General features: G+C 44.5%; 1 protein-coding gene across 1 annotated transcript in view; it reads right to left on the bottom strand.

Moving 5' to 3' along the window:
- Positions 1 to 10,315, bottom strand: part of SNX30 (sorting nexin family member 30) — a 44,095-nt gene extending 33,780 nt beyond the window's left edge. The window contains exon 1 of the mRNA XM_057426010.1: positions 10,004 to 10,315. Within this exon, the coding sequence (XP_057281993.1) occupies positions 10,004 to 10,165 (162 nt within the window). The 5' untranslated portion in view covers positions 10,166 to 10,315. The remainder of the gene's footprint in view (positions 1 to 10,003) is intronic.
- Between the last annotated feature and the right edge of the window lie 11,977 nt (positions 10,316 to 22,292).

The following is a 22,292-nucleotide window of genomic DNA, read 5'->3' on the forward strand; positions in this document are numbered from 1 at the left end:
ACAGCAAGATTGCTTCCACTGAAGCAATGTTAAGGCAACAGTTTCCCATAAGGACAGGGCATTGAACCAATGCAGTAACAGCTTCCCCCATAAACGCAACAGAGAAGCTTCACCTCTTGCTACTTTTTTGTCTTTGAGAGGCTAATAGCTGCTTTCAGATACACAGCATTAGGTGGTTTTAAAAAAGCTTGGTTTTTCAGACTTAAATTTCAACTTGAAGCTGGAGCATAGACTAAATAAGAATCAGGACTAAAGCATGTGCTTCAAAGCGGTAAGCTATCCACCATTAATAACACTACAGACCACTGCAACTGTTATTTTCCAAGACAGGCAGAGAGGTTGTCAGTAGGGTCTGCACTCCTTAATTTGAGGGTATCATCTAGAAGCAAGAAAATCCAGCCACTGTTTGGTTTTTGCTCATTTTCCTGCAGTGAAGAGTACCACGCATTTTCATGTCTTTGCTCCCATATGCTAGTACTGCTCTCTTCAACCTAAGATACATAAACCCACAAACCTGAGTCCAACAGAAGCCCATCTTCAGGGCTTAGACACACTACTGCTTTCATTTCCACAGTAACTCCTCACCTGCTGCTCATTGTTTTGTAGCTCTGACAGCGCTGTTCTCCAAAAGAATTTATGCTTTGAACACCACCCTCAATACAGCTCTTGGCTGAGCTCTTTTCTTGCTGTTGTATGTCTTGCTTTTTTTATTATTGCCTTCATTTTCAGAACAATTTCAGCTAGTTCCACTAACCTGTGTCACCTACACGCTTATTCAGACAGAATACTTCATGATTTCTGAAGTATCTGGTTGATAATCAATACTTTTGCCATTATAGTATTACCTACAGCTGACAGCAACACTTCTTTCCACCCCCTGCCTTCCCAATTTAGAAAATAAAACATGCCCCATAAATTCATCTGTCAATAACCCATCTAAATTGGGCTGGCACTGGGAATGCTAGCTCATTAAAAGAGTCACTGGATTTGTTTCCCATTTTCATTTGGTCATTACACTGCTTCTAGCAGCTACCTTGCTGCCAGTGAACACTACCTGGAAGAGAAACAGATTCCCCATGGTATTTTGATGATTTACTAAGCATAAATTGTTAATAAGAGCAAATTCACTCAGCTTCTACTTCAGCGTCCCAGCTGTCACCACCTCCAAGGCAGCATTTTCTGCCACCATTTCGTCGTAGCGGTGGGAGTAGTCTTCCCCAGCCAAGTATGGCATCTCAGCTGTACTGCATCCTGGGCTCACAAAGGCAAGTCAGCCACAGCTAAAAAGCTCAGCATTTAACACCTTGCTCAAGGTCAGCAGAGTACAAGCCTCAGTGAAGTTACTTCTGATAATTACACAAGATCAAATGTTGTTTATAATTGCTGTACTGCCTTATGCATACTGAAGGAACATGCAAGTTACAATCTCAGAGTTGCAGTTTAGGTGTTTCAAGTAGATTTTTATGTAGCAGCACTAAGTCTCACATAAAAGCTTCCATCTTGTCTCACGACCTACTTTACAGAAACCAGTCTCTCCGCTCAGATAAGGAAGAGACTGGCTCATGTGACAGGACAGACATACGATCTGTTCGGGATAACCACAAGAGTAGTCCACAGTGCTAGAAGACACCAGGACAGTAGTTTGCACTAGGAACTGATGTCTCCCAGATCACAGTGTGTCAGTGCAAAACCCTCCATCTTTATCCTCTGTCCCTCTCATTATTAATTACAGGGAAGTACTGCCCAAGGCTTATCACTAACCCCTGAGGCACCAACAGGAGAATGATGTGTCCACACAGCTGTGAAAAAAAAAAAAGAGGTTCTTAATCTGATTATTCCTTTCTCCCCATGAAGGAGCTCAGAGAGCATCCAGCACCTCGGGTAGGTTTAAGGCATTCCAGCACAGGCAGCCCAGTGGATTCTTTCCAACCACCAAGCATAACTTTTTCCACCCCGGCTGACAAGTTATTGCCAAGACTCACCCTTCTGAAAATCTGCTGAAGAACCAAGTTCCTCCATATGCATTCTGAATATCTGGTTTTAACACTCTGTCTCATTAAGTATGAAGCAATCCTACTGAAAAGATTATGAAAGCTTGAACACCAAGCCCAACCTCCAAGTATACCACTCCCTCCATTATGCTGAAATAAGAACCACAGGTAATAATACTGTGATACAGTAGAAGCTGTGTTCAGTTTTACCAGATGGAAAGATTAAAAGAAACCTAACGGTACTAAGACAGTTATGGTGATGCGGTGATGCATGTGTTTGCCCCAAATCAGATGTTAACTATCATTAGTCTTGTTCAGAAGAGATAGGAACTGCCGCTTCCAGAGAAACTTGCTGTACTGGGAAGTTGCAGATCAAAGAGACCAGTTTCAGACATAAACCAGTTTTACGACAGTACTAGAGAACGTATGTTGTAAGATACCATTACAGAAATAGGATTTTATTGGTAAGTGTGCTTTAAATGAAGGTGACTGCAATCAAGCACATTAATGTGATCTTGTATGTGCTTCTACAACAAATCCTAGAGTGGCTGACAAGCAGAAAGGAGAAAAGTGCTCTCTTCAATGAGATAGCATAGTATTAACCTATACGAGTGATATGAGTTTGAAAGACGAAATAGCTAGAGAAAGCAGTTCTAGTTACCAGAATTACAGAAGAGGAAATGGATTCAGCCAGCAGCTTGCTTGTGGGTAGAGCACTGATGGCAAGCTGAAAGCCATGCTAGGTTTGAGTCCTTTCTCTTAATTAGGAGACCACAAAAGAGCTGTTCATGTGTGCACACACATACACAGGGCAACAGAAGAGACAGCAGTTCTTTTAAACAAGGCAATAACTAAGCTCAGCCTTCCAGAGGTGATGGCCCGCTAATGAAACATGTAGCGGACTGCTTGTGCCTAAAAGCTTCCTGGCCTAAGAACCATGGTTCAGTAATTTAACGTATCTACCATGCAACATAACCTTGCCATTCAGTGCAGCCACTGGGAGAAAGACAACGCCAGGATAACAGCTTCATAAATGAGTGAATTCTGAAACAGTTGTAAGACAGGTAAACCAAACTACCAATGCTGCTGCCCTAGGCAGAAAGCAATATATCTGTGTCCTTCAAGCACTTCTTCAGACAAGGACAGGGGATTACTGTAAAAAGCCTCATGTTCACAGGTTCTTATGGGCAGCCTGAATTACAGTTTTTGCTGGAGGTGACATCAATCTGAAGGTTTCTGAAGGGCACTGATGACAACTGCCTGGCACAGGTGACTGATAAGCTAATGAGGGAAAATGCTCTGCTGAACTTTAGTCTTACAAAGAAGGAATTGGTGAGAGATGTGAAGTCAGGATGTGCCTCGGCCACAGAAGCATGAGCTTCTGGGAGCTCAGGATCCCAAGAGGAGGCAGCAAAGCAAAGAGCAGTATTGCAACCCCAGACTTTGAGGGAACAGACTTCAGCCTGTTCAGGAGAAGCGTTCAGGAAAGCTAGTTGATTTTTAAGGAACACCTCTCCCACATCAAAACTGGTGCATCCCAATAAGCAGAAAAATCAAGAAAAGGTGGCTAGAAACCTGCATGCATGAACACAGAGCTCCTGACTAAACTCACAAAACAAAGTGTAAGAAAAGGAAGCAGCAGGCAGAGTTGACCCAGGAGGAATACAGAGACACTGTCTGAGCATGCAGAGATGGATTCAGTGGTATGGAGCTAAGTCTGGCAAAGGATGACAACAGCAACAAGAAAGGTTTCTACAGAAACATCATCAGCAAAATAAAGAACAAGGAAAACGCAGGTATGATGGGGCAGACAATATGATGACAAAGGACGTGTAAAATTGAGGTACTTGGTGCTTTCTTTGCCTCAGTGTTTATTGAGATGACTAGCATTCAGGGATTGCAGGTCCCTGAGCCCAGTGAGAAAGTCTGGAACAAGGCAAACGCACCATCAGTGAGGTAAGACCAGGTTAGGGAGCATTTCAACAAACTGGGATGACATAAACCCATGATGAGACAGAGTTGCAAGCGCTGAGGGAGCTGGATGATGCTACTGTAATGCCACTTTCAATTATCTTCCCTTACTATGGCGACAAGGGGAGATTCCCAAGGATTAGAAGATACTGTCACTCCTGTCTTCAAGAAGGGAGATACAGGGAACTACAGGCAGGTCAGCCTTACATCAGTCCCTGGAAAGGTGATCAAGCAAATATTGGAAGCTATTTCCAAAGGCATAAAAGACATGGTGATGAGAAGTCACCATGGACTTCAGGGAAGTCATGCTTAACCAACACCAGCTACAAAGAGATGACTTGCTGCTGGGCTTAAAGGGTTGTGATCCCACAAAAGCCAACTGGAAGGCAGTCATTAGCAGAGTACAGCAGCAGACAGTAAGAGGGCCACAACTTTTTAACACCTTCATTAATGACGTAATGATGGGACAGGCTACATCCTCAAAAACTGCGCTGAGGGTACAGGAACTGGGTAGAATACTTCATACATCAGATGGTAGAATACTTGATACATCAGAGGGACCTCAATAGGCTGGAGAAATAGGCTGACAGTACCTCATGAAACTCAACCTGAGAAAATGCTAAGTCCTGCACTTAGCAGGAATAACTCCATGTAGCAGCAGCATGTGCTGGGGGCTTTCCTTCTGAAAAAAAAAACAAAAATCCACACCACACACCAGATACTGACTGAAAGCTGACCATGAGCCAAGAATATTCCTCATAGCAAAGGAGGCCAACAGCCTAGAAACAAGAATGCTCAGGGAATGTTTATTTGGATAAATACCTGATCGAAGGGTCTACAGAAGGTGGTGACAGACTCTTTTCAGTCTGTTCCAACAACAGAACAAATTGAAATATTGGAAGTCTCACTTAAATGTGAGAAAGAAATTTCATTTTACAGGTGACTGGATGCAGGAATAGCTTGCCCAGAGAGATATTCAAAAGCTTCACAGCACCCTGGGCAGCCTGCTCTAGCTAGCCCTGGTCTGAGCCAAAGGTTTGAACTAGAAGTTATCTAGAGATGCTTCCCAGCTTCAACTTCTCTGCGATTGTCAGTTCTGTGTTCCTGTAGATTGGAACCGAGATCAACCCATCCACACTGACATTGCTTCACAAGTTCATCAACTTCAGTTCCTGAGTTTCTGTAGCCCTCAGTCTCTCCCAAGACTGAGAATTTACCTCCAGCTTGCTTTAAAAGCAATACATGGTGTTGGTTCAACAGTTCTCATGTAGTCACAGAAGAGGTTTGTAGAAGCTCAGGCAGATCTATTTTAAGCTTTCATATTATACTGCAAAATGGTTTCATCTGTGGGTGGATGAAGTTAAGAGCAATAATTATAAACTAGGAACCAGGAAGGCTGGAAGTAGCTCTCCAGACTCTTGGTATATTTTTTGTTGGAGAGCTGCCAGGCTCCCTTCCAGAATATAAGTGCTAGGTATCAGCACTCCAGCAAACACAACAAGTATAAATACTTGATCAAGTGCTAATTCAGGCCTAGGGGCTCACCAGGGTTGTAGTTTAGAAGCAGATGAGCAAGCACGCAAGCAATGGTTTTCAGCTGGTAATCAGAAGTTTGCAGTACACATTTTAACATTCATCTCCATGAATTAGCAAATTCAAGCTATGAATTTATCGCAAGCCTGGTATTTAATAAGCTCTGCTTGATATACTATGTGCAAAACAGCCTTGGAGCTCACTTCAGCTGTCCAGTGCTAACAGAGCCAAATACAAGGCATGCACATCTTCAAAGAAGAAAAGCTGAACAGGTTATTGGTAGCTGGCCACAAGTATACTATCAGGTCATCAGAGATGTCTGAAAAAAGACAAGGCAGTCTGAGCCCTAGGACAGGCGGGATATAAAAGATTTTGGAGTGTCAGGCAAGAAACCAGTACTGGGAGTCAGAACCCTATCAGTTTGCCTTGCTGTCTCAAGGCAAACCATATCAAGAACAGCCAACATCATCCTGTTAAGAAGATACTCTCACAAGTCTAGAAGGTCTACAAGGACCACAGCAGACAAGGACAGCCTGAGTAAGCCATACAGAATAGTTTCTTCCTAATTCTGCACAGCCTGGCACTTCCAACACTATTAGCAGTGTGCTATTAAATCTGCACAGCCTCAGTGAGGCTGCATCCTGAGTTTTACCATACTTACACAACCATTTAGGTACAATCACACAGCAGAATACCATCTACTTCTCACCTCTGTTCTGAACCCAGAAAAGCATTAATAACGCCTTTTTGCCTCAAAGTGTTTGTCCTAGTGCATGCAGCAGATTTGCTATCAAAAGTGACAAGTGAACTGGAATCAAGCAGTCACATGCAAGCAGAAGTTTATGGTTTTGCTTTCATTTTTTAAAAAAAGGGGAAAAAAGGAAAGAAGGTCTCACTGACACTTCCCCATTTGTCTTACCCTCCTCTGCAGAGGATCTGTGCTGAAAAGCAGATCTCAATTAGCTTGTATGCCTTTCCAAAACTCTGTAAGAGAGCAAGAACTCTTTTTAAATAGCTAAGTGCAGTGGACCCGGTCATGTATCCTGAGGGATTGTTTCCTCCTGCATGTTTCCCTCTCAACAAATAAATATACATATTTAACAGGAAAAAAAAAAAAGGGGGGGAAGCTATTGCTTAGGTTCAGCTTTAGCTGTCTCCTTATTTGGAGGCTAGCAGGGCAAAGCCTCCAAATAAGCTCATAAAAGCTGATGGTGGTCAGGTATGAGGACAAACGATGTTTAATGCAATTAGACTTGAGGGGAACAGAAAGATTACTATAGAAAGGTCTGGCCAGTACAGAAATATGCTTCAGAGACATTAACCCACAACTCAAGTATTTCATGTTTGCTGCAGCATTGCTGTGAAAGCCAAGTGCTTAGCCAGAAATGTCTATTTCATTTAATACATTAGATGCTGCTCAGGAGTCAAGGTTTTCTGGCTCTTAAAAGTATTCTCTCCAAGTCAGGATGAGGACACTATTTCAGACAATGAAAGCTCTGCATCCCTTTTCACAAGATTCAGAAAAATTGAAACTAGCCTACTTAGAACCAGGAAAGCCATAGAAAACAGCACAGGTTTTCCTTCTCTTTTCCATGACCTACTGCTCTAGTAGTATTAGCCACTGCTCTTAAACAGCAACCAAAGGTTCACGAGACTTCAAAGGTAGTCAGGGTCTAAGATACTAGATTATTCCCACGTTTGTATCAAAACCCAACAGGAGACACATAGGCAGTGTTCCTGATTCAGGATAAATTAGTGTTCTTACTGAGTAGCTCCAAAAAGGTAAAGAAAACAGGCCTTAAAGAAAGCAAATCAGTGATGCCAAAGGTTCAACCACTGCAGGCTGCACATCTATGGCAGTGGAAATTGAAGCACTGCTTTATGGGCACTTTCTCCCCTCGGAGCATTGCTACATTAATCTTGCAGCAGTGTTTAGGAAATATTTACTTAGAGCAGTAAGAAACACCCAGAAAAAGAAAGTTATCCACTTCATGGAGATGGGTCAGACATGGCCACAATTCCTCTGCCAGAGAAATGTCTTAATACAGACCAGGTTATGGACAGTGGTCCTTACAGAAGTGTAAGGACTCAGAGGCACTCTGAAGCTCTGGAGACTTTGTCCCAGACGTCTATGGTGCTAATCTCAATCAGACTCTCCAGAAAGACTCTTGGAAAGGCCCACAGAGCAGAGGAGCAGAATTCCTATTCAAGAATCAATAAAGAACAGCTGTAGAGCTTTAAGCCCAAGTCAGACTTGAATACTGACCTCCTGTTACCCAACTATTGGAGCTATCCGCACATTGTTAGTCGATTAGTGAGGCAGCCTTTCAAAAGATTAATGACCTTCCACCACAGCTTAAGACCAGGAGACATACTAACTGCTTAAAAGACAGTTTTACCTATTTACCTCCACTTACCATACTCACTCTCTAGACTATGCAATACACAGTGCAAGTGGTTAAAGTTTACTATTGCCTTAAAGTTAGGAACACCAGTTCTTCCTAAACCGGGAAAGAAGTCAGATCATTTTTTTTTTTCTTGCCAGTGCATCAGGTATTAAGCAGAAGGGACATCCCTCACACAGTAGAGCTGTTGGACTCCTTCTACCAGAAGGATCAGACATTTGGCTTTTCCTGCTAATTCAGCTAGAAGGAAAAAAAAAAGAAGAAAAAAAGAAGAATGCTTCTCTCTTCCTACTGGAAATCCTTTTATTCTGCAAGGCTCATTACCCTAGTGCCATTTCCAGGTCACCCACAAAACTGCTCTCAAGTCTAAAAATTGCTTACATCAGCCCCTTTTTGCTCTCCCCTTTAGAGTATTTCTCTGATGCAAAGTGCTAGAACAGGACAGTCCTAGAATGGGTTACACACCTGTGCTGCTTGTAGAAAAACTGGGCAAAATCTTTTCCACTAATGAGAAGTTAGCTGACCGCAACCTGAGGCTTTGTGCGTCAAGATTACCAGGGATGTTGATACACTTCTCAGGCACCTCAAAGCAGTAAAGCAGAGAAGAGCTTGCTTGAGCTCCAGAAGCAAAAAAACCTCATTAGTACAGCTAAGGAAATAAGTTATAGGGTGTGAGCTATTCTTTGCAACAGCGCTTTTTACTAGCTACACAGCAATGTGGATGGACAGTGCTAACAGAGTACAGTACCACCACCACACAAGGACCCACAAAAAGCAACTCCTATTGCTGCAGGTTGGTCAGACAGCAACCTCATTACATGAGTAAACCCAATCTATCACAGACAAAAGACTCCGCAATTCATACCCCCACCTTAATCACATCAGTTTCTGTCTCATAGGGCCATCAACGTTTTGACAATTTTCTTAGATGAAGGCGTATATACTTTCACAAAGGGAAGGTAAGCCTGGCTTCTTAATTGTACAACAGTGGGCAAATGTTTGAGAAGGGGGTCCTCGACCTGGGCAGGAACAAGTGCTGAATCTGTGCACCACAGCTGACACATGGAAGAGGCCTGATGACCCTGACTCATTTCCCTAGAACATGAGAGATACATACCAGATACTGCTGGGCAGCCCCCTGCGTTTTTGGAGGCTAGCAGGTCTGTCCTTCCCAGAAGGAGCTCCACACTGCCGAGGACAACCACCACAGGAAGCACCTCTTGCTACTAGCAGCTCTGTAGCACCTTGTTCACACACGAGCTGCCCCAGAACAGGTTACTATAAAGCTTCAAGCCGATCTCATCCCTTGCAGCGCTTGCTCCCAGGAAATCCGACCTTAAAACAGTTCAGGAACTATGCCCACAGAGATATCAAGTCCTTGCAAGTGTAGTTAACGTATCAGCAGTGCCGTGCTGCTACTGCTGCTTCCACATTCCGGCATTATCACATCCAAGGCCCCCACACAGGCAAAGCACTTTACGAAGCCTGCTAGTGTCCCGCAGACACATGCCAGAGCTAGCGAAGGGAAAGCCGTCCCAGATATTCCTACAACAGCATCCTTTCCATCTTCCACTACTGTGAAGAAGCGAGCAGGAGCTCATCTATGGAGAGGACAATCACAGGCAAAATAACGGCAAGCTCGGCAGTAAGGAAACAACAGGAGCCCCAAGGCTCCCGTTAGGGCTACAGGAAAGAGACTGTGAGGGAGTTGCAACAATTGCTGAAGCGTTCATACCCATCTGCAGGGGGTATGAACCACGGGAAGATACAATCAGTAAAACCCTGCCTCACGCAGCCACTCTGGTGACAGTGGGAGCACCAGTATTCCAGCTGGTCCTCGCGGACGCGGACACGGACACGGCGCCTGCAGTCCCCACGCCAGGTGTCTTCGCACCCCCCCCCCCCCCGCCCCCGATTAGCCCCAGGCTGTTGTAATGGATGTCAGCAGCGCCAAGGGCTTCACTTCCCTGCGGGGAGCCGGGGATGCATCCGAGGAATAGAATGTGGCAGGGAGACAAACACACACATGACCCTCCCCCCTATGCTCCCTGCAAGGGCAGAGACCCTTCCCAAAGTCGCGCACCCCTGCCCCCTGGGCTGTACCTTGTCGGCGATGCTGCGGGGCAGGAGCAGGTCGGGGCTAGGGGTAAGCGCCGGCCCCATCTCCTCGCTGCTAGACGTGGCCAGGGGATGCGGCATCTCCCGCAGAGACTTGGGCCCGGAGGACGGGAGAGGCTTGGGGGCGCCAGCCGCGCCGCCCGACATCGCGCTGGAACCCGACAGCGACCGCGGGAAAAAGGGAGCAGAGGCCGAAGCGCCTCCGCGAGGAGCTTCGGGGCCGCTGCCAGACCCTGCCCGCCACCACCGCACTACGAGGCGGAGGTAGAGGAGGCGGAGCGAAAACAGCGCCTACCCGGGCCGCCGCGCCCGCCCCTTTAACCAGGCACCGTCCGCACCACCTGCCCCCCGCCCCTCTTCGGCCGCCGGTCCCGCCCGCTCCAGCTCCAGCTCCAGCTCCGGCTCCGGCTCCAGCCCCGGCCCCGGCCCCGGCCCCGGCCCCGGCCCCGGCCCCGGCCACAGCCACAGCCCGTTCCCCGAGCGGCGAGCGGAAGGCGCGGGACTGCCCCCGCGCGGCGGCAGCAGGCGGAGCTGCGCCGGGAGCAGGCCTCCGGCAGGCCGCGCCGGGACGGGACCGGCAGCGGGAGCGGGGCGGAGCCGGCAGCGGGGCGGCTCGAGACGGGCGGGGGAGTCCCCGCACCCGCCGTGACCGCAGCCCTGCCGTCGGGTGGCCCGGCCGTGATTCCCGGTGCGGCGCTGACCCCGGTGTGGAACAGCGGTCAAAAGGCGGAAGAGCAAACCGGCTCCTCGGCTGCTCCAGGCTCGGGTCTCCGGCTTCAAACTATTCCCGTGTCTGGAGGGAAACTCGGCGGAAGGGTCTCCGCGCCGGTACGGGTGTGGGCAAGAGGGTGGCTATCATGTCTGAGAAAGTGAATTTTGAACAAGATGCACCGAAAAGTTTGACCCTGACCCTGTGCAGAAACAAGGTTTGTATTTTTCCAATCTTAAATTCAGACTCTTGTGATCTGCTGAAAGATCATAGCGAGTCCTGTAGAAATGATCCATGCAAATTTGCCTGATGACATGTACCAGCTACAAAGATAAAGTGATTTATCCACAGTAACAGTGAAAAAAAAAAAAAAAAAAGACGACTTCTGAATGATTAATAAACAGAAAAATAACAGTCTGGTTTAAGATACCCCCTGAGCCAACACAGCAGCTACATTTGCCTGGTAGATTCTTTGCAAACAATTGAGCACTGATCAGATGTAGCAGTCACATGCCACTGGAGAGGAGATGGGTCACTGTGACGCTGTCACAATCCCTTCTGGCTCTATATAGGAACATGAAGATACACATACGGGTACAAAAAGAACTTGCTGCTGTACACGTTTTTGCTCATGTTCCACTTGTCCTGGGCAGGTATGGCCCACTGGAATTGGAAGGGCAGCACTACTACCTACCTACCTACCTACCTACCGCCCAGCTAGAAAGTTTTACATGTGTAGACCCAGGTGTTACATGGCAAGACAGACACAGGCCTTTCATTTGAAAATGAAATACCATTTACCACAGGAAAATACTATGAGAAAATCAGTACTTACTATAAATAACAAAATATTACGTTTGAACTCCGGTGACAATCAAAAACCTTAGCCAAGTCCTAGGCCCCAGTGAGAGAGAGGCTGTGAAATATGCCTTGTCCACGGCACTTAAGAAACAACTACCTATTTATCCTTCAGCAAAAGTTAACAGTGAAAATGAGGCAACATAAATACATATGCCCCATCATTCTTTTAGACTATGCAAATCTGAAATGGAAACTATTGTGACAAAGCAGCTTTGCGTACCTGCTGCACTGCTCAGGAACCAGCTCCCTTCAGCTTTGTGCAAGCATGTATCCCAAAGGCTTATGACTTAACCAAGAGCTCTTCCTGTCTTTTTCCCTGAAACATCCTCACACAGCTGCATTTCCAACTCAGACCTTTCTACAAAGGAAGCTTGTCAGGGATGTTTACACCAACACCATCGACACTTGGAAACCTGGGGACATTCTAGCTCTGTGCAGGTACAAATGACCTGCGCATTAAACTGCTTGGGCTGGTGGGCGGCAAGCTGAGCAAAAGTCTGCTGCATCCTTGCAGCAAAGACAACTGACAGTACCCAAGCTGCCTGAAAGCCAGCAGCGCTGGCAGCAGATTGAGGGTAGGGTTAATCACTCTACCTGGCAGTCATTAGACCTTATCAGAAATACTGCATCCAGCTGTGCACCCCTTAATACACCCCTTAAAACAAAGACACTGACAAATTGGAGATGGTTCAGAGGAGGGCACTGAAATAGTTGGTGTCTGAAGCACTTGCCATGCAAGCAGAACCTGCAGGGCCGAGGCTTTTCCAGCCTAGAGCAGACATGGCTTCAAGGGCACTTGATTGCAACCCGCATCACCCCACAGGAAGGTGATGGAAGAGACTGAGCTGGGCTCTTCACAGCAGTTCACAGCAGCAGGACAAGCAACAAAGGGAATAAATTGAAACAAGAAATTCCTGATGGATGTTAGGAAGAACTCCCACCTGAGGACAGCTAAGCAGTGGAGGAGGTTGTGGAGAGAGGTTGTGCAATCTCTACCCTCCGGAGATTTTCAGGACAATCTGATCTGATCTCATCTCTGACTCTCCTTTAAGCAAGAGATTGGACCAGACACCTCCCTAGGTCCCTTCCAGCCTGATTGATTCAGATAATGTTTGTTGCTATGGAAGTCCTATGTCTACTTTCTGAAGTGATGTGAGGTGACCTGTCAATCTCCCTGTATTTAAGGATGAAGTTCCAAGCTGTAGTGATTCACTGACTGGTCTGGCTCCCTGTGAATATATTATCTGTGTCCAGGCAATATATGTCTCCCTGTTTACTAATCATATTTATCTGTGTTATCTAGATGTTTTCTGCTTGGTGCTAAATCATGTGTTCCTTACTCTTTTCATATGATACTGATACACAGATAAACGCCATAACTCCTTGAAGTTGTAAAGTAGGTATGCTTTTATTCAGCGCTGAGACACATGTGGGATAGCTCCTCCAAAGGCATGCGTACCTCAGTGTTGTTTCCCTCTACATTTATTCTCTAAAGTTATATATATTCACAAGGTTGCACAATACACCTATAGATATTCATGTCCTATCCCCGCTTCATATTATAATGAGCTAGAAGGTCCTTTGCACCCACGCAGTATCCCGTCTCCCCACCTCCAGTCATGGGCGAGGGTCTCAAGATGAAGTAAATGAGTCTTCCTCTTGTGAGTAGGGTGTGGAGACAGTGTTCTCACAGGAGAATGGATAATTGGTACATAAACTCTGAAAATCCTGAAAGATACAGCAAGGCCATGAGAGGCCCAAAGAAGCCTAAACAAGCAAGATAAGAAGCAGCTGGATTTCACCCAGTTAATGAGAACTGTGGACTGTTGGCAAGCTTTTGAGGTCAAGTTCCCACACCTGTGCTTAACCAATTATATGATAGTTGCAAAGGGTCTTCAAGTCATGTATCCAATCATAATATGCCAAATCACTGTAAGTGCATGTAAGAAATAGTATTTAAGGGGTTAAGGCTTTGTAATAAATGGCTTTTGTCTGATCATATTGATCTCTGACTGAGTCCATATAGTTTCTGCGGCAATTGGTGCCCGAACAGGGACCCCCCATATTTTTCAGATTGAAGCTGAAAGAATTATAGCGCGTGGCACCGAAGAAAGTGCAAAACACGGAGCCGCAGGGACGTCGGCTGGGTTCGGTCCAGCAGGACCAGGATCGGGAGGTAGTCACCTCAGAACGGAGCCTAGTGAGCCCAGAAGACACTGCGCAGTGCAAATAAGGTAACAGCTGACGGGGTCTGGAAGAGGGTTAGGATGGGAAAAAAAAAAAATGGTCATCCTTAAGCTCTTCCAGCATATTCTCTCAGAGGGATAGAATATGACAATAATCTGTTAAAAAGATTGTTGCTCTGGAGTAAAGAAAAAGAGCTGATCCAGGGGGTTAATGAAGCTTTTGATCTCAGGACTTGGGAAAAAATTGGGGCATGCCTGTGGGATCGAGTTACTTGTGGGTTTAAGGAGGCGAAGCCTCTTGCTGCCCCCTGGTTACTACTAAAAGGGACTCTAGCCGCAATGAAGGCTGAGAAACAGGTGGCAAAATCCGCTTTTACAGCTCTCTCTGACTCGCCTTCACAACAGCAGGGCTCGGCACCTACATTAGATTCAGCACCCGGTGCTACAGCCATGGTAGTGTCGTCTGTTTCGGGCATAAAACATTCTGGTCAAAAACTGGGGCGCAGTACAGTACGAAAGTTTGAGGACCCTGCGCCTTTCCCCTATCCTGTGTCAACAATGCCTTTACCAGTGGTAGCTCCAGTGATACTCGGAAGCCAGTAGCAGCTACTGAGCACCCGAAACAAACTGATGTTAACCCTTTTCGTGCTGCTACTGCCCCTAAACTTGATCCCCAAGAATTTTTGCCGGGGTGGGAGTCTCCTGAGGACGAGAGTGTAACTCCGAATAAATACCCACCTCCGCCACATAAACCACCGCTTGCATTGCTCCCACTGGAGCTGCAAAGTGAGTGGAACTGGGGACAATGGACAAAATCCTTAGATAAACAATTGCAGGACTTGCGGGACCGTCTCACCCCCCCCGTCTGGGGGTGGAGAGGCAGCAAGCCCCAGAAAAAACGGAAAAAAACAGATAAGATCAGTCCATGTGATGTGTCGTTACCACCGACTCCTACATCTAATAAAGCCAATCCGAGTGCCATGAGATGGCAAGGCTGCATTCAGGATGCAATCATAGACGGTACTATTTTACCGATAGATGTTCCTGCTGCATTCCCTGTTATTATAAATTCTCAGGGACAGTCTGTCTGGACTCCTATGGACTGGAAAGCTATGAAAGAAATTAAGGGAGCAATTACACAGTATGGGTTGTCTTCCCCATATACACAGCAAATGTTATCTGCTTTCTTTTCTAGTAATGTTCTAACTCCAAATGATTGTCTCAGAGTGGCTGCAATTTTATTAACTCCTTCACAGCTCCTGCATTTTAAAAGTGGGTTTGAGGAGCTTGCTGCAAGGGCTGCAGATGAGAATTCAGAGTGTAATCCTCATCACCCTTTGCATGGTGTTTCATCTGAAATGTTACTGGGAAAGGGACAATTTCACCCTGATGGAGTACAAGCTTGTATGAAAATTGAAGTTTTACAGCAAGCACAGCAATTGGCTTTAGCTGCTCTGAAAGCTGTGCTGGAAGCAGGAAAGCCTAATCCTTCACATACATCAGTAAAGCAGGGACCTACTGAGCCCTATATGCAATAGAGGCTATCGAAAAGAATATTGATCTGGCATCTAATGCTAAAGAATCAATGCTTATGTCTCTGGCTATGGACAATGCTAACCCAGCTTGTAAGCGTATTTTGCAGGTTTTGCCAAAATCTGCTGGTCTTCAAGAAATGATGGATGCATGTTCTAAAGTGGGCACAGCAGAGGAAAAGGCTGGATACATGGCTACTGCCTTCGCCGCTGCTGTAAAACCCCTTCTACAACAAGGTCAGGGTGATCGTGGGGGTACTAAAGGTGTGAGATGTTATAATCGTGGATGGATGGGGCATTTTAAAAAGCAGGGTACTGTAAAGAAAATTAGTTCACCAACCTGCCCCCCTCAGTGTGGTATTACTGATTTTGCATACAAATGTATTAAATGTGACAAATTTGGCCACAAGACAATTGAATGTCATTCAAAGTTTAAAAAAGACAGAACCCCGTTGGGAAACTTGGATGTGAGTGCGATGCCACCCCGCGTGATGACACAAAATCAGGGTGTCTGGACTGCATCCCCTCTGCCATTGCAGGGAGTGCCGGAGTGGACGTGGCAACAGCAATAGATTTTACCATAACTGATACTTCTGGTCATTGTATTCCATCTAAATTAAATGGGCCCCTTGGTCATGGGTTATGTGCTTTGCTACTGCGATGATCATCAACATCAAGGAAAGGAATCTTTGTATTACCCGGTGTAATTGATGCTGACTATACTGGAAATATTGGGATCAGGGTACAAACGCATGTTCCTCCGGTCAACATCCCTGAAAATTCAAAAATAGTTCAAAACTCAAATGATGATCTGACCGATCTCATGCCCCTTTTAAAGGGTGAGTCAAAGGCAGAACAAAAAAGAGTTCTATCAAAAGCTCAGTATGAGGCCTTAGATCACAACATGACAAAAATCACTATCTTGTCCCGATTGTCAAGGCCAAGCAGTAGGTATAGGCCTTGGAGTCAACCCTGGAGGCCTCCAGCCTCTTCAGCTTTGGCAAATGGATGTGACTCATGTACCCTCTTTTGGGAAATTGAAATATGTCCATGTTACTATTGACACTATTCTCCTACAGGACAAGCTATTACTGAATGAACACATCAAACTTTGAAACAGTTGTTGGAAAAACAAAAAACGGGTGAAGAAGGACTTACACCGGTAGCAAGGATATGGAAAGCTGTATATGTTATGAATTTTGTGCGATTGACAGGAGACTTTAATGATCCCCCTGTTAGAGAGGGTGAAGTTTTTACAATAAAATAATCATATAAAATAGTAAAATGATTATATTTGAGAAATTTATAAATCAATAGTGAGGCTTTGTATATTAGAAGACGTAACTTTGCCGTTTTGTATCATAGTTACTCTGTAACTACATGATACAATGGTAGTCTTGGTAGCAAGAGCTAACATAACTGTATATGGTGAGGGGAGTAGGGATGTATGTATTGTAAAACTCTACCCAAGCAGAACCTAAGTTTAAGATAGCCAAAAAGGGCATACCAGAAGCATCCTGGTGAAGATAAGAGAATGGTAGCGTCCACAAGACGATTGGGACCTAGCTAAGTAGAGAAAAGGTGAAGAGGACAACCTGAGGAAGACTTCTTACTTCATCTGAGGAAGACTCCTTACTTCATCAGGGCGACCACCAGAGGGGGCTGCGCAAGCGCAAAGGAGGCTGATGTCGTAATAGACTGATGTAGCAATCCTTGATGCATATGTATTAGTCAATGATATAATCTGTGTTGAATATGTATTAGTTACGAAATTTTTAGTGTATAAATTGCGAACGCGATGTGACGGGAGTTGGAACCAGATTTGGGTGTGTACCCCTGGCTCCCGGCGCCTCAATAAAATCATCTCATATAACCATGCCGGTGGTTATGTGTTTGTCTCGACGCTAACACCCCTGCCATAATACATGGTCAGGCATTAGGTTCAGGTTATATGACTAAAACTCTGGGTATTCTGGTCCAGTATAAGGATTTGGAAACCGGCATTTGGAAAGGTCCTGTGGAAGTAAAACTAACTGGTCGAGGTTATATGTGTATAATGATAGATTCCAGTCTGCGGTGGGTGCCAGCTCAATGGGTGAAAACCTAGAAAGAGTCAACACTGCCCCAGGACACCCCCCTTGTCAGTGATTGAATTAACTGAAATTTCAGCTTAGGACTTCCATTTTATGGATGTTTTCAGTCCTTAAAGTGAAGGGAGCAATCTTTTTTACATTAAAGAAGAAAACAAACAAACAAACAAAACCACAAAAAAAACCAAAACAAAACAAACAACAAAAACCAACACCATCCACCACCCCCCACCCACCCCCCCAACCTACAGCTAGACAAACATGGGATATAGGCGTATTGTGCGCGTTTTCGGTGGTGGGAAGGTCTTTCGTATGTTCTTATCAGGGGTATTGGGCATACTGTGACTCATTTAATACAGTTTCTCTGTGATACTCATGAACTAGAAGTTGGTAAAAATAAGTATGTCCATGTTTCTATCAACCTTTGGAGACCTTTAAAGATATTGCTGGCCACTTCTTCCAACATAGGCTGGCCACCTGTGTAGGAATGAGTGTGCATTTTGGTCAGTATAAAAGCCCAAGCCTTATGCACTCTGGGGGAGGCAGAACCTCTGTGGGGATGCCCGCTAAGGATGAGCCTGCCACCTCGCACTGCAATGATGCTTCTCGGAGCTGGTTTCCTGTTAGTCTCCACAGGGTCCTTGTGCCACGTTCTGTATGTGGGATTATGTAGTGGGAGTAATAATTGTCTTTTTGTGTTTCAAATATTGTGTGGAGTGTGCTTGTGGGATCCCACACGTGTGTGTGTGTGTGTTGAGGGCAATCGATGTTTTGTGTAATGTTGGGTTCATTTTTAACGGGTAGCTGTTTAACATTTCGGGCATGAAAGGGTTAATGTAAAAGTGCGGCTGCCAGCAGGTATTTATAGATTTATAGTTGCTGCTGAAGCAGGCAGGCGGCTGTAGCTGCTGCCGAGCAGGCCGGCTTTTGCAAGGATCAAAAAAAAAAAAAAAAAAAGAGAGCAATGAAGCAATGATGCTGCAAATATGCAGTTTAACCTGTCTACTTCTCAAGAACTGATAACCTGGGGGAGGGGGTATGTTTGTGTCCACCTGACTACAGGTCCAAGGTCCATGGCAACTACCTGCAAAGTTTGTCAAGCCTTACCATGAGCTCGACAAGACAAATGGAAAAACCTGATGCTTCAGCTACAGGAGCTGACCGTGAATACCCCAAGCAGAATGAGATAGAGGAAGAGAAAAACGAATGATTGCAAAACATCACTTGGGGGCAACTGAAAAGTAACATCCTGAATATGTGTGCTTGTAAAGTAGCTATTATTAGAGCTTGTGATTTTGTGTATAAAACCACTAGCCAGTTGCTAATGAGAAACTACGCCTTGTATTGTATAGATTTGTCACTTGGAAAAGAGATGTTAGAGTATAGAAATTTGCAGTAGCTGCTAGAAAATGCTAAGGCAAAAGCTAGAAAGATTTTAATACAATGAAAATGTTATAAAGCAGGTAATGGAACAAATTAAGAGGGTGGGAGAATTCCACTGGTAAGAAATTTCTTTGGCTAGTCCCTCGCTGCCATCAGCATCTTCAACATGCTGCTGCACCCTGTAATAGTTACTCTGCTAATGTAAATTTGTGTGTGCCTTGCTGTAGTAGCAACTTGTTACTGGATGAAGCAGGTGAAACTCTGCATTGACAACAAGGTGCAAGGACTGAGACTGTCAAAATGCCTGCTACCACAATCAAGGGCAAGACTGGGTTGGCCTCTGCATTTGCCACCAAGAAGAACCTTTAGCTCCGCTGTTGGCTGCAACCCTGCAGGCATGGAGCGGTGGGGACACATGCCATGCCAGACCTTGATGTGAGGGATGGCCTCCCCTGTTGTCAGAGAGCCATACAGCAGAAAAAAGGGGCAGGCCCAGCAGCCTGTAGCTGGCATATGTTGGAGATATGATTGAGCCCAAATCCCCTGCTCAAGTAGAGTCATCCAAAACATATATAAAACAAAAAGGGGGAGATGTGGAGACAGTGATCTCACAGGAGAATGGATAATTGGTACATAAACTCTGAAAATCCTGAAAGATACAGCAACGCCATGAGAGGCCGGAAGAAGCCTAAACAAGCAAGATAAGAAGCAGCTGGATTTCACCCAGTTAATGAGAACTGTGGACTGTTGGCAAGCTTTTGGGGTCAAGTTCCCACACCTGTGCTTAACCAATTATATGATAGTTGCAAAGGGTCTTCAAGTCATGTATCCAATCATAATATGCCAAATCACTGTAAGTGCATGTAAGAAATAGTATTTAAGGGGTTAAGGCTTTGTAATAAATGGCTTTTTGTCTGATCATATTGATCTCTGACTGAGTCCATATATATTCTGCAGCAGTAGGGTTCTTCAAGACGAAGTAAATGAGTCTTCCTCTTGCAAGTAGGGGTCTTCAAGATGAAGTAAATGAGTAAATGAGTCTTCCTTGAGCCTGAACTTTTCACCTCTAGCCACCTCTAGCTGTCACGCATGCTCTTTAGGAGTCTGGTCAAAGTCCAAACCACAAAGCTGGTCTTCACTGGAGCTAAGTAACTGTTCCTCCCCCTTATCAGTCTGTTTCTTCCTCTTATCAGACTGTTTCTCCCCCTTATCAATAGCCTATTGTCCTGGTACTGCATGGCAAGCTTGACAGGTATTTGCAAACAATGTTTTCTGTTAAACAGGCAAAATTCCTTTATCCCCTCTTGTATGACCCCCTTGTACAACCCCCTGGTACATTGGTCAACCCTCTACATCAATACAATCTACTTAGGAACATTTTCAAATAACTAGCTAAATCAGTATAAACAAAATACAGGAATATCTGCCCACCTGTACAGTCAAACAAACTGAAGCCTGGTTGGAAAAACCTCAGAAGACATTAGCAGGACTTCTGTGCAGGAAAATACACAAACCTGGTGATTATTATGGTGATACTCCTAAATTCTATGATAATTATGTTTAAGAATTCTAACACCATAGCATAGGTCTCTTTCCTATAATGATCCCTAGGTCGCTTTAAATATAAATGTTCACTACAACTCATTTCTGGTAATAATATGCATTTTCTGAAACCAAATGGTCAGGATTGAGGTATCTGTGAATCTCTTAAGGACTAAAGATAGATGCCTATCTAAGTCTCACTGCAGTGAGTACTAAGTCTGTAAATACCTGTATAGGCAGCAATCCAGGTTTAACAGTGATACATACCTTCAGCAGCAGATGCAAACTATGGTACTAAGAACAAGAACAAAGTCAGGCTGGATGGGGCTTTGAGCAACCTGGTGTAGTGGAAGATGTCCCTGCCCATGGCAGTAGGCTTGGAACTAGATGAGCTATAAGGTCCCTTCTAACTCAAACCATTCTAGATTTGATTCTATGAGAAGAGTTTAAAAATCAAAATAATACCTCAACATATATAAAACTTACTTTAAATTTGTAATCTGAAATATCTGTACAACTGTATGGCCTTTTCTTTGTCATCTTCTCTGCAAGTTCATATCACAGACTGAAGTGAGTTTCTAGCTTCCCCTTCAGCCATGAGAGAACACCACTTTTGTTTTTAACATGGAAGATGACAATCTTATGTACTTGATTCAGTAGCTGAAACTTCAAAATGACAGAAGATAAGACTGAGGGGTTTTTTAAGACTTGCATTTGAAAAATTAGTTATGAGAAAATTCTTGCACCTTGATTAGAACTAGTCATACACTATTAACAGAGGCTACAAACAACTCCAAATCTTTTGTGCATGAAGCAAAACAGAAAAAAGGTATGCTGTGTAGCTGACTTCTTGTAGGATGTTTTTTCCACACACAAACAGAAAACTTCTGAATGCACCAGCATGTGGGTCATCTGGCTCCAGCAGCAGGCTCAAGAATGTACAACTAAACACTGAGGAAGCAACATCTCATTTTCTAACTGTAGCAGCCCTGAAAAATATAAATGTCTTAATTCTGCTAACATCACTATTCATGCATATATTTAAGCTAATGGACAAGCTCCATCAGAGGCCTTCAAAGCTGTCAAGTCTGATGGGGAAGCAAAAAATGGGACTGTGTGAAGACAGGGCACTTGTGATAGAAAGTAGAAGTCTGTATTAAATGTCTATAAAATGAAAAATCAGGCCAATCATAGAACATGTATAGAACAACTATAACTACGGTTACAGTATCTTGAGGCAATTGGGCCATAAAGAAGTAAACCACCTAAAATGTTTAAAGATTATAAAACATTCTAATTTGGTTGGTTGGATAGTTGATTTGTTTTTTGTTGTTTTTTTTTTTTTGGTGACAGGCACAATAACTACAGAAATAAAAGGGAGTGTTTAGAATGGATCCATATGAATAGCACTGCCAGTTGGAAACAATAGCAGCGTTCTGGAAAATCTGGTCTTGTACCAAGGAGACACCCTGCACAGCCCACTTTCCTTTTAGGGGGGAAAAAAAAGAGTAAATTACTATTTCACCTCAGCTTTGTCAACTGCAAGCAGCTTATAGTGAACAGAACAGCCCATAACATTTCTGAAATATTACAGTTTATCATCATTCAGTATCACACCCAATTTAATTCAGCTTTTGTTTATTTAATGATATAGACAGCTCCATCTACACCAAGATGATGAGAACCACCAGCCTGAAAACCAGCACTTTTTTGGCTCAAGAAGCAGCATGGCCAGATTAGTGAGGCAATGTTCAAGAAGATTTTTTAAAAAACTGAAGATTTTGTAATGACACTCCAATAGACATGCTAGAAATTATTTTTTTTTTGCAAATTTTTTTATTCTATTATGGTGAACAAGGGAAAATGGAAGTATTCTGATACACAAGAGATTAGACTTCATTTCTTTAAAAGGCGACATCCCTTCCTGTTTCTGCAACCCAAAGAGAAAATTAATTTACTGATACAAAATTC

This window comes from Pezoporus wallicus, unplaced genomic scaffold, assembly GCF_028554395.1.
Source record: "Pezoporus wallicus isolate ANWC-B61680 ecotype Strahan unplaced genomic scaffold, APGP_CSIRO_Pwel_v1 scaffold_8224, whole genome shotgun sequence".
NCBI lineage: Eukaryota > Metazoa > Chordata > Aves > Psittaciformes > Psittacidae > Pezoporus > Pezoporus wallicus.